We start from the raw sequence: 12768 nt of genomic DNA on the forward strand, positions 1-12768 counted from the left end.
CCACCCCCTCTGCCGATCCGGGGAGGGCTGCAGACTACCACATGCCTCCTCCGATACATGTGGAGTCACCAGCCGCTTCTTTTCACCCGACTGAGGAGTTTCGCCAGGGGGACGTAGTGCGTGGGAGGATCACGCTATTCTCATAGTGACCAGAGCGGGCGCTAGTGCACCTACCGGGACACATACCCACATCCGGCTTTCCACCCGCAGTCACGGCCTATTGTGTCTGTAGGGGCGCCCGACCAAGCCGGAGGTAACGCGGGGGATTCGAACCGGCGATCCACGTGTTGCTAGGCAACGGAACAGACCCGCCTCGCCACCGGGACGTCCGGTATGGCTGTCTTTGCCGGGCTGTTCGCGCTGACGTTTTGAAATGAGTATTCACGACCGGATCTGGAGGAGCTGTATTGAACCTGGGACGGCGCGTGCCGTCGACATGTTAAACGTCCCCCCCCCCCCCCCCCAGTAGCGAGGGGATAGCGAGGAGGTTTGCGACGCTTTCGTTGTAATAATGGCAGCAGGCTGCTTTTTATTTGCAGCTATCTGAAGCTTTCCTGGCCGCCGTCTCTACATGGGGTGTTAGGGGCCCATTACTTTGTGCCGTATCAGCCACCGGCACCTGTGCAACAGGAGCGGTCGAGATAATCTGGCTGTGGATTACCTGTCCTCGCTACATCCCCAGCAAAAAGCCAAACCCCTGCAAAAAAAGACACCTTTCACTAATATTTCTTTCCACATCAGTTGCTAGCCCTGTTCCCCCAAGCTAAAACCTTGGGGGAGCCTAAAACCACATGCAGCTTCTTTTGTGTGTGTGTGTGTGTGTGTGTGTGTGTGTGTGTGTGTGTGTGTGTGTGTGTGTGTGTGTGTGTGTGTGTGTGTGTGTGTGTGTGAATTCAGGGTCTTTGGGTTTTAGCAGACGGGTTTAAACTCACGAAAATAGTCAGAAGTCAAGTGGCTCCAAGGTGAAGTGGGATTACTGAAAAGACGTCTCTTTTTACTCTCCCCCCGCTTTTCCGGATTTATCTGCAAATTATGTTTCTTGGGTAAGTCTCTGAAAGGTGAAACTTCAAATGGACCTTGTCCTCCACAAAACCCAGGCAGTCCTTCACAGGCATCTCGATATAGTTTCTATCCCGGCCTTGGTATGCAAACGTGCCGTGCATCATAACCACACCTATGTCGTGTGCTCGGCTGTGGTGGGCGCCACAGTTCACTATTTCTTCCTACTTCTCGTGCAAGATTCTGCATATATTTGGTATATTTAACTGCTTATTTACCCCCCTTCAGCTGTGTCCTTGCACATTTTTGCGAGCACAGATAGCAAATTAGGGAAATTTCTCGTTTTTACCACTCAAGTCGTCGTGAGAGTATCAAAGCAAATGTATAAGTAAGCATGTGGACACAATTTCTACCACGACTCACTGGGTAAAGAAGATCACATCTCAGTTTTGTTCTTAGGCAGTATGGTGGCACACTGGTTAGCGCGGTCGCCTCACAGCAAGATGGTCCTGAGTTCGAGCCCCGGGGTAGTCCAACCTTAGGCGTCGTCTCGGGTCATCCTCTGTGTGGAGTTTGCATGTTCTCCCCGGTTTCCTCCCACAGTCCAAAGACATGTAGGTCAGGTGACTCGGCCATACTGAATTGTCTCTAGGTGTGAATGTGTGTGTATCGGCCCTGTGGTGGCCTGGCGGCCTGTCCAGGGTGTCTCCCCACCTGCTGCCCAGTGACTGCTGGGATAGGCCCCAGCATCCCCGTGACCCTGAGAGCAGGATAAGCGGTTTGGATAAAGGAATGGAGTTTTGTTCTTCATGGCACTGAATGCAAAAATAAATAAATAATGAATACACACCGGCCATTAAGTTAGTGTTGATGTGTTTGGTGTGTGTGTTAGCATCAACTCGTGTCATGTGAGAGGATGGCTGTATAATAAAAGCTGACAGAGAGAGGACAGGTTTTGTCATGGCCCTTGCTGTGATGGGGAAAAAAAGGTGAGTTTTATTGTCCCTTACTTGTGACTGCTTAGTTCTGAAATCACTTGCATGCTCATTCTGGATGCAGTTGGTATATGTGTTGCTTTTAAAAGCAGCAACTTCTTCCTGCCTGGAAATATCTCAAAACAAATTGCAGACCAATTCACATTACACTTGCATTAAGAAGACGGGGTTTTAGGATGTTTCAAGCAGAATGTCTTGGCTTGCACAGCCTGTTTTATGTTCAGGAGCATAGCAACTCTGAAAGGTTCATATTCTACCCATCATGTTAAATCTCTCCTCTGGGTAATATGGTCCTTCATGTAAATTAAAGATGCTTTGACTCAACTGGCAGTGCATTTCTTCCTGGCATACGGTTGAATAGGATTTAAACCTGGGAAGAGGTTATTATGCATCGCTTCTGCTTGCCTAACCCCAGGTGTTTCTTTTCTTGGCCTTTGCAGCCGGGTTGTAAAAATTGCAGCCTGAAAGAAAGGAAGATTGGCTATTCATGAAAAAGACTTCACGTCTTTGATGGCGTTTCAAATTTTATAAGCTGCAACTTTAGAGTATTTATCAACACATCCCACATTGCAGCAAATGACTTTGGTGTGTCTCAGTAAGGGAAATGGAACAGATAAGTGTACTGATCAGTGTTTTCTTCTTGAGAGCTTAGTCCATCAGTTTCAAAAGGGAGAATAGCCTGAATCCACTGAGGACAAAGATTGCTCCTTTGTCTCCTGTTTGCTTCCATCAGGCGTCCTGGCGGGTTTCCTGAGGTTGTTCATCCATTAGGACGTCCCTTCATTTGCCACGGCTCGTTTCCCCAGCAATCAAACCCCATTACCCACCTAATGGGCCACTGTGTAGACTCAATGTACATACAGTACGATGATAGTCTGCGGCTGGAAAAAAAACCAAAAACCATTGTTTCAATTAGTGTTTATTTGCTTTTCGTCTCCGAAACAGACATTTTCCAAACACAAGCACAACAAGCTTCAACGTCTGAGAATATTATAATGTGCACATCTGGTGGAGGAGACGTGAGACGTTGTCAAATTTGCTTCCCTGAATTTGAATGAGAATGTTTTTATGTCATAGAATTAGTGGAACTGAATGAGAGCTGCATTGTTTTTGACAAAGTTGGGCAGCAACAAGTGGCGAGCAATACTTTTACAAAAAATCTGCACAAACTTCACCGTCTCTACACAATGTCAACTAATAAACATCCATTTCCTTACAGCAAAGATGGTCACAGTTGGCAGACAAAATATTTTGCATCAGAAGCATTTTGTGCAGCGTTAAATGACGAGGAGCAGATGCGGAAGTTAAAGGCGGCGACAATTAAAGGCCTTGATGTCATTGTGTGTGTGTGAGAGAGAGAGAGAGAGAGAGAGAGAGAGAGAGAGAGAGAGAGAGAGAGAGAGAGAGAGAGAGAGAGAGAGCAAGAGCGAGAGGTCCTGGTAAAGTTTAAGCGTTTGTGATTGCCTGCATTTTGGTCTGTTGCTCTCTCATACACTGTCACGTGACTAATGACAGACTAATGACGTTCCTTGGCTGAAATCAATCAAAAGTCTGCTTCGCTCATTTATTAAACATACATTGCGGAGGTTTTGTCTCCCCCTTCTGGCAGCGAGAGTAATTACTTATCATCTTTCAGCGTTCTCCAGCGAGGCAAAGCTACATCAATGGTTATCCGTGTTTGTGCTCGCCGTCAATCGCTTCCTATTTTATGCTTTAATCCTTCCTCCGAACGCGGATGTTCTTCTTCTCTTATTTTTTTTCCTTTGGCGCATCAGAAACTGTTGTTGGACACTTCTCAAGTTTTTCCGCCATAGTTTCCAATACCGGAAACGTTCTGGCGGAAAGCCCTGAAGGGTAGCCAATCAGAGGCATGTGAACGCCTTCGTCACACGGAGGCCTTCCGCCCCTGGCAAAGCAGTCATTGGTGGACCGCGACCGGTGGACGATGACCGGCTACATGGCTCCTGCGACGGTTCGGGAAAAGTCAAGTCTTTGCTGAAAATGAGCTCGTGTTGATGGGTTATAACTGGCTCTGTCTCTGAAACGGCGGCGACCACCACTTCTTTTAGCTGAAGTTTCGCTAGCGGACGTTAGCCAGGAAAGTCGTTTAACATACCGAGAGGAAGGAAGCAAGGAAAGGGGCCAAGTAAGTCTGCTGCACACCACCGTTTAGGCGAAGCCGACACCTTTTTTTCTGGACTTACACCGAGAACGGTAATCTCTCCCATAAACCCTCCAAGAAGCCGAGCACGTATTTTGTTAAAAAGATATGTGGCTAGTTGGCGTAGCTAGCGGTCAACACCCACGGTCTGCCTGGATAGCTTTGCGGCTAGCACGCTAGCTAGCAGTTTTCGTAGACGTTGCGTTGTGTAAGTCGGGTGCGACGCTAGTTAGCTAACAGTTTCAATTCTCTTGGCGCCTCTGTGTCTGGGTCATTATATAAACACTACACTCAGTTTCTTTCTCCTTGAGCCGTTTGTACAACGAGGTGGCGTAAAATCAACATGGCCTCAGACGTGATTGAAAGTGAAGTGGTGCTGAAGGGTCTAAGTGACACAAGTCTGAACAATAATAGCCCAAATCTTGACAAACCCAGAAGGACTCCCGGGGATCTGGGGAATAGAGAGACGTCAAGTCCCTTATCCTCCGGAGTGTCGGGAGAGGGTGATGGGGAAGAATTGGACGAAATACAATATAGCGCCGTTTCAACGGTGGAAAATGGCAAAGAGGCACATGAGAGTCACACTAAAAAAGGAGGTTCGCCACAGGAAAGGACGACCCCAGAAAATGGACATAAACAACCACAGGCAAGGACCTCTTCTCCAGTGGGTTTTCCCCAGTCTCACCCAACCTCTGGACCCAATGGAAGGCCCCTGCCTGAGGAAGAGGAGTTTGATGAAGAGCTTTTTGTTGGACCTTCTTGTGAAAGAGAACCAGGCTATACAGTCAACCATGGAAAGAAAGCCAAAAAGAAGCTTTTAGCCCCAGACATCAGCCTGAACCTTGACTGCAGTGAGGGCTCACTTCTCTCTGATGAGCTGGACAAAAGCACAGAGCTGGACCTAGATGACATAGACACACCATCAGACAACAGGAGTGAGTTTGAATGGAAAGGCTATGTAGTCAACCATGGAAAGAAAGCCAAAAAGAAGCTTGCAGCTCCAGACATCAAGCTGAACCTTGACTGCAGTGAGGGCTCACTTCTCTCTGATGAGCTGGACGAAAGCACAGAGCTGGACCTAGATGACATAGACGCACCCTCAGATAACAGCATCGAGTTTGAATGGGAAGATGATTTACCCAAGCCAAAAACCACAGCGCTACTGCAGAAGGGTGTTGAGTCTGTCCAGGAGTACTCTGCCTTGGAGGAAAAGGAGGAGGGACGGCGCTGGAGGGTATTTCGTATCGGTGATCAAGAGCACAGAGTAGACATGAAGGCTATAGAGCCCTACAAGAGGGTTATCAGTCATGGAGGTTATTATGGAGATGGGTTAAATGCTATAATCGTATTTGCTGTGTGTTTTATGCCTGAGAGCAATCAACCAAATTACAGTTACATAATGGACAATCTCTTCAAGTATGTCACTGGCACTCTGGAGCTTTTGGTTGCTGAAAACTATATGATAGTGTATTTGAACGGTGCTACATCAAGAAAAAAGATGCCAACTGTCGGCTGGCTAAGGAAGTGTTATCAACAGATTGACAGAAGGTTACGGAAGAACTTGAAGTCACTGATAATTGTCTATCCCTCTTGGTTTATTCGCACCCTTTTGGCACTCACAAAACCCTTCATAAGCTCCAAATTTAGCCAGAAAATCAAATACGTGTATAGCCTGACAGACCTGGCAGAGTTGGTTCCTATGGCGTATGTGTCTATACCAGATTGTATTAAACAAATTGATCAGGGCATGCATGGCAAGGTGGAGATTGCAGCCGCCGCTGTTCCAGAGTCAATCTGCCAGCACTCTGGGGCGAACAGGAGGAAGATTTTGTAGAACCACAGCCACTCATAAACCTGTGTTATGTAATGAACCGAAATTGAAAAGTTCATATTTTCTAACATCACTTATCACTTTAATTGTCATCGATTGTATACTGTCCCTTTATACTGAAAATAAATAAATAGAAGCATTAAAAACAAAAAATAAAATAAAAAGCAATCATTGGTGGTTGACATAATACGCATCACTACTCATCACTTAAGTCACCCCAGACAGCAGATTTAAAACTCTGGTAAACTGTGAAATACAGAGATTTACCTGGCGGTTATACGCGTAATCAGCATTATGTGAACTCGTTTGGTAAGGGCTTGAACGTCACAGACATTTATTTCTATGTAAAGGTCCTGCACTCTAGCTTTAACAAGTGGATAGGGACGCCACCTTGTCTTAGTGATGTTGCATTGCATGGGAAAGGGGTCATGGAATCGCTGAGCCCGACTGAAGAGTTTAAATGTCTCTAGGTAACATCAGAGCGTAGGTTCACAGAGTCTAAAGATATGTTGGTAAAGACTGTTACACCAAATGTGTCAGCAGGGTGCAAATGAAAACGGAGAGAGGCAGTTCAACAGGATATTGTAGGGCAAGTGTAACATGGGAGAGGTGACAGGGTTGGGCAAAGGGAAACCATTATGGAGCAAGTCGCACATGGACATACACAACCAAGCGTGAAGGTGGCCAGCAGCAGCGACAATGGAGAGTTAAGGCGTGTGGGAGTGAATTTATCATCTGACTGGGGAAAAAAATTATACTGGCATTGGTTTTGTCAAACGAAAACAAATTAGGAGAGATACGTTTTGGAAGGTTTCAGAAGACGATTGGTGATCAGCATATCACCGTAATTGTTGAAACAGATCAACAGGAAATTGGCCAACATTTGTCTGATAGTGGTGGCATGTCGGGTGCAGCGCTGCACTGGCCTGTATTTTCTTTGCTGATGGATGTTGTGTTGACTAAGACAGTGACAAGAAATAATAGAAATGTGTCACAGAGTTGGTCGGCACACGTTTTTATTTATTTTTTTACATTTGGACCAGCTCTGCTTGTTATTCTTCATTTTCCCCTGCAGACTGCTGGCTGTGAGAGCAGTGATGGATGTGGGAGGAATGGAGCGCGTGCAGACCCTCTGTGTCTCTGACGAGGCAGAGGGGACCTGCTGTTGTAGAGATGAAACAATCTTGAAAAATTAAACCTGGCAAAAAAGATGTTTAGCCTCATTAATACCGAGAGATGCCTCATTGACATAGGCATTAGCAGACCCTTATCGGCTAATACGCTTCATGACCCTCCGAAGTCCCTCAGCCCCTGTTGCTGTGAGTGATTTATTAGCTTTTTTTTGTTCTTCTTCAAAATTCACTCTTATTATTTTAATTGTGCTTTGTCACTACTTTGCAATGCTTGTTTATTTCTCATCATTCTGCCTTTCATGTCCCCATGTTATCCATGGATTATGGCATAATACTGTTTCCAGAAATGATGGACTGGTCCCATCCTCCAGCAATAACCTCTCTAAGTCTCATGAGTCCCTCTCGGATGTGAACTCTCATAGATGTGAGACTGTCCTCCACCAGACTATGGGGACAAGGGGTGGGGGGAAAGTCTGTGGTCTCGGTTCTCATTCCACGATTTCTACCACGTCACCCCTCTCCATCACTACGTCCACTAGCTGCCCTTCACTGCTCACATCCGATTCGACAACCACAGTGGCTTCTTGCACGGCTGCGGTGGATCCATACCCCGGTTTGTATTTGGCCACCGCTGGAGTCACGCTATATCTGCTGCCATTGGCTAAAGTACGTCACATTAACTTTCCCCTCATCAAATCTCTCATTTCCTCTCCTCCGGTCTAATTAATCTCAAGATGTCTCCAGCTCTTATCTTATTTCGTTTTTTTTATCGCTTACATAATCGTTCTTCGGAGAAATGTTACGAGGGCACCGTGGTTTTGACCTCCACATTAATGGCTGCTTTTAATTAGCGGGTCAGTTTCGGCTTATCGTACTGTTAGTCTATTTGAAAATAATTTGATTGAGCTCATTTCTCCAACACACACACATCTAAATCTGCTTACACCACTTTTTAAAACAATCTGTCTGTGATGGTAATGACATGTCGATGATATGTTGGGGATAAAGATTAGTATTTTAAGGAACTAATCTATGCTAAGCAATAACAATACAGTGTGAGGTTCTAAACACATCACCTTGTTCAGAAGGACAATCTAAATACGAAGAAACCAGTGGTTTTTCGTAGTACCATCCAACAAGCACAGCTGGCTAGGCACCATCAGCAAGAGGAGAGATCACCTCACATAAATCTTACAGCCCAGGTCAATGGGGCCCACCGCTTCGTTCAAGGCCTAAATTACCATTTTAATTTTCTGCTCAGTAGAGCTGATGTATGCAGGGACACAGTGAGTAGCCAGGCTCTTCAGCCTGTTCTGTCCCAGTGCTATTATTAAATGACGATAACCTTTCCTTTCTGGATCCAGGAGCACCAGACTCTCTTGCAAGGATGCGTGCAAAAGTGCCCACGACACCGAAGTCGGAAGTCTCCACCGTGCAGAGAGACGTCCGAAGAGCTGCAGTGTGAGTTTTGAAGTCCCATTTTAAAATGCCGCTGCTAATTGATGATGTTGTGTTACTGCACAAAACATGGTTTCAGTTTTAGCGGCATTTCAAAATTAGGTATCCGTAAACATCGGACAACTGCTGGAATATTATTTGAACGTCACGTAAGATTACTTTGGTTTCCAAATCTGGGGGCAGTTTAGAATATGATCCTTTGCATTTTGTGCCTGCATATTATCCGATGAGAGGGAACAATTACAGCAGAAAAACAATGTATCATCTCCTGTTGGAAGACTATACTCCTGCAAAATATTAATCTTTAGAAAAGTTATACAGAGAATATTAATGCAAAATTCAGTGGGCATGGGGGCTGGCCCATTTGATTTAGGTGTAGCAGTGAGCATTGGAAAAAAACCATTGACTAGTCAATGCTTGCTCATTGGCACAAAATCAAACAGACCGTTAATGTTCTTATCTGCAGCTGTGTTTATCCTGCTATGCTAACATCACTTGGAACCAAGATCAGCCCAACATTTAGACGGGTTTTCACCTTTAGATGGTAACAAACTCAATAAAGTGAGTTTGACTCTGAGCAGACATATGCAGTAAGGACTATGTTCTGCACAGCGGATAAAAAGCAGTTCTAGTTCAAGTTATTTTTGGAAAATGCACAAAATCTGGTAATGCACATGCACACACACACACACACACACACACACACACACACACACACACACACACACACACACACACACACACACACATATATATATATATATATATATATATATATAAATAAATCCTCTGAAACAGGGACATAAAATGCTGGTGAATCGTGTCTGCCATCATGTGGTTAGCAGTGTTCAGTGCAGCATTCATGCATTAATATTTTGGGCTACATTGTCTGTTTGGGACAGGATAGTATAGGTGGAAGTCAAAATAGTGATCACCTGAACTCAGAATTAACGCTGTGTCTAACACAATCACTTGAACCCAGCCACTGGGGATGCACAAGTCAGTGCATTCTTAGTGCCGGCCCCAAGCCGGGATAAACGGGGAGGGTTGTGTTAGGAAGGGCATCTGGTGTAAAATCTTTGCTAAATCAAATATGCGGATCATAAATCAGATTTCCATACCGGATCAGTCGAGGCCCGGGTTACCAACGACCGCCACTGGTACTGTTGGCCAGCAGGGTGCCGGTAGAAACCATGCTACTGTTGGGCGAAGGAGAAGGTGAAAAGGAAGGCGTGTCCAGAGGCAGCAGGAGAGGAGGAAGGGTAGGAGTGAATGTTGGCACTATGACTGGTAAAGGAAGAGAGCTCGCTGATGGCCAGGAGCATCGGAGGTGAGTTCAAACTCTTCAACCATTGTGCAGATGGGAGGAGAAATGGGGTAGGGGTAATTCTGAAGGAAGAGTATATCAAGCGTGTGTTGGAGGTTAAGAGAGTGTCGGACAGAGTGATGAGTATGAAGCTGGAAATCGAAGGTGTATTGATGAATGTCCATTCCATCCATCCATTATCCAAGCCGCTTATCCGAATACGGGTAGCGGGATGCTGGGGCCTATCCCAGCAGTCACTGGGCGGCAGGTGGGGAGACACCCTGGACAGGCCGCCAGTCCATGACAGAATGAATGGAATGGATGGATTGATGAATGTTAGCAGTGCCTGTGCCCCGCAAGTTGGGTGTGCGATGGAAGAGAATCTGTTTGCATTTTTTAACAGATTCTTGGGGGGGGGGGGGGCTACTTGAGGAGGTTATGTAGCCCACTGAGGACAACAATTCACAGGTATGTCCTAAATTTAGCAGATCGATGCTGTCGGTGCAGTGAGAGGTGTAAAGCCACACAGACAGGATTTCAAAGTCTGGAGATCCATCCATCCATTATCCAAACCGCTTATCCTGCTCTCAGGGTCGTGGGGATGCTGGAGCCTAACCCAAGCAGTCACTGGGTGGCAGGCGGGGAGGCACCCTGGACAGGCCGCCAGGCCATCACAGGGCATATATAGATATATGTTTTAGTTCCTTCCTTTACAAATATAGTCAGATTTCTGAAGATCATCAATTTTAATACAGCGAACTAAATGAGTAATGCCAACCCTATACAATACCAACTCAAACAATCGTGCACTTCAACATTATCTCTCTCTCTCTGTCCCCCTCTCTTGTGCTACACACACACACACACGCACACACACACACACGTATAAAGCCAGTGACATCACTGGTGGACAATCTGTGAATCACCGTCTTGATATACTATTTGATGGCATTTTCAACAGCAGCTCTATGTAGGCTGTTATTGGTGTTTTCCTATACAATGTCATCATATTTCGCTGTAGCCCCCAAGCTAGTGGCAAACCAGGAGGTAGAATGGTAGTGTGCGGAAGTGCATGTGCCTCCTCCCTTCCCTGTGGACTCCTTCAATAGACCTTACACAGCATCTCCTCAGCCGACTTGCCCCAACAAACAGGGGTGAGAAAAGTTCTTACTAGTACTGGGTGAGCTTCAGCAGTTTGTTGTTATTGCTGATGGGGTAGTGCTCCTCCAGGTGGACCAGCTTCTCCAGGGCTTCATAGATGCAGATGAAGGTGGTGAAGATGAGCGAACTGGCGTCTGAGGCCACCAGAAGCAGACACAGGAAGGCCGTCCACAGGCCAGTAAAGGCTCTGGTGTAACTGAATGTGTTCTGGCACAGCTAGGGTCCCTGGGAACCAGACGACTGTGCGAGCTCATGGTTTTCATTTGCTCTGGTGTAGTTAGCATTTGTGAATTCATCTGGTTCCCAGGCTATAGCATCCCTGTAACCATCACACACTATGCCAGATGCACAACCTAAGAGACAACACTGAAACTAGAGAAATGCATAAGTACTGCATCGTCAGTTTAAAATAAAAGATCATTTATATGTATTTTAGTTTGATTTCATATTACATTATCCTATTCTACACTGTAATGCCCCAATAATAGAGCAGGAAGGGTGTCTGCAGAACCGTAGTGCTGTGTGAAGGCCTTGTGCCTGGCCTGCAATCCTGCCTGGCCGCCTGGCCATCCCAACACACACACACACATTCATACCCAGGGTCAATTTTAGTACAGCCAATTCACCTGACCTACATGTCTTTGGACTGTGGGAGGAAACCGGAGCCCACGGAGGAAACCCACACAGACAAGGGGAGAACATGCAAACTCCACACAGAAGATGACCCACCAAGGTTGGACTACCCCAGGACTCGAACCCAGGACCTTCTTGCTGTGAGGCGACCGTGTAACCACTGCACCACCGTGCTGCCAAAATGAAATACCTGTGTGTCAACTGCATTTTGCGTAGTCAAGGTCACATGAAAAAAATCTAACAAATTATTCAGGTTTTTCATTTTTGATAAGCCACTGCTAGGACGCTGGATAAATTTGTCAAGACTTAAAGAGATGTGGTGACTAGCTCTATGCACGTGACTATGACCGTAGGCAACGTGTAATGACCAGTCTGAAAAACCATCCAAAGTCTGAACGAAATAGACCTCATCGTCTCGTCTCATCTCATCTCATCTCATCATCACCCGGGGTCAGGTCGCGGTGGCAGCAAGCCAAGTAAAAATAAATAAAGTGAAATAGGCCTGAAATTGTCTGTGAATGTTCTCATTCATCCTGTTCTCATTCATCATTCAGACTTGAAATTGTGACATACTGTCATACTTCAACATGCCAAAATAAAGTGACAGCTGAGCTGACTTGATGATGTAAAGCCAGTAGTTTGAGTTGATTTTTTTCCTTTGAAAGGTTATAACAAAAGTCATAGCTGAGACTATGCAAGATGATGCTGTATGATGCTGCTGCTGTGTGTGTGTGTGTGTGTGTGAGAGAGAGAGAATGAGAGATGTAGAGATACTGTAGTTTATACCCCTATCTCCACATTAACACCTCAGTCCTCTAGTGTATTGTGAATTTAACCGCTTTTCCCGAACCCTAACCTTAAATCTACTGCGCATGCGCTAAAATTTGCACGTGTACAGCGCATTTGTAGAACGGATCGGACACAAACATGAATCCAATGAACGCTGACACGGAATGCTGAATATTCAAACGCTTCAGTCCGGGGGAGAATGACCAATCAGAGCCTTGTACGGGCGTTAAAGCCACTTCCTATTGGTGTACATTCACGACGCCATCACGTTGTCGTCTGAAAGACGGAAGAGACGTGCGATA

At 45.9% G+C, this 12768-nt stretch overlaps 1 protein-coding gene across 1 annotated transcript; it reads left to right on the forward strand.

Annotated features, from left to right (window-relative positions):
• The first annotated feature begins 4498 nt into the window (after positions 1 to 4498).
• LOC130131396 (BCL2/adenovirus E1B 19 kDa protein-interacting protein 2-like) lies at positions 4499 to 5989 on the forward strand. The gene is made up of 2 exons (XM_056301075.1): positions 4499 to 4931; positions 5109 to 5989. Exons 1-2 carry the CDS (start codon positions 4499 to 4501, stop codon positions 5987 to 5989), a joined length of 1314 nt encoding a protein of 437 aa, XP_056157050.1.
• The last annotated feature ends 6779 nt before the right edge of the window (positions 5990 to 12768 follow it).

The sequence above is a fragment of the Lampris incognitus genome, chromosome 21 (genome assembly GCF_029633865.1).
Source record: "Lampris incognitus isolate fLamInc1 chromosome 21, fLamInc1.hap2, whole genome shotgun sequence".
Taxonomy (NCBI): Eukaryota; Metazoa; Chordata; class Actinopteri; order Lampriformes; family Lampridae; genus Lampris; species Lampris incognitus.

Bases quoted from the DNA above. Each gene is read 5' to 3' on its own strand.
- LOC130131396 (XM_056301075.1), top strand. From the start codon at position 4,499: ATGGCCTCAGACGTGATTGAAAGTGAAGTGGTGCTGAAGGGTCTAAGT. The intron at 4,932-5,108 runs GCTATACAGTCA...TTGAATGGAAAG, and splicing joins TTCTTGTGAAAGAGAACCAG to GCTATGTAGTCAACCATGGA.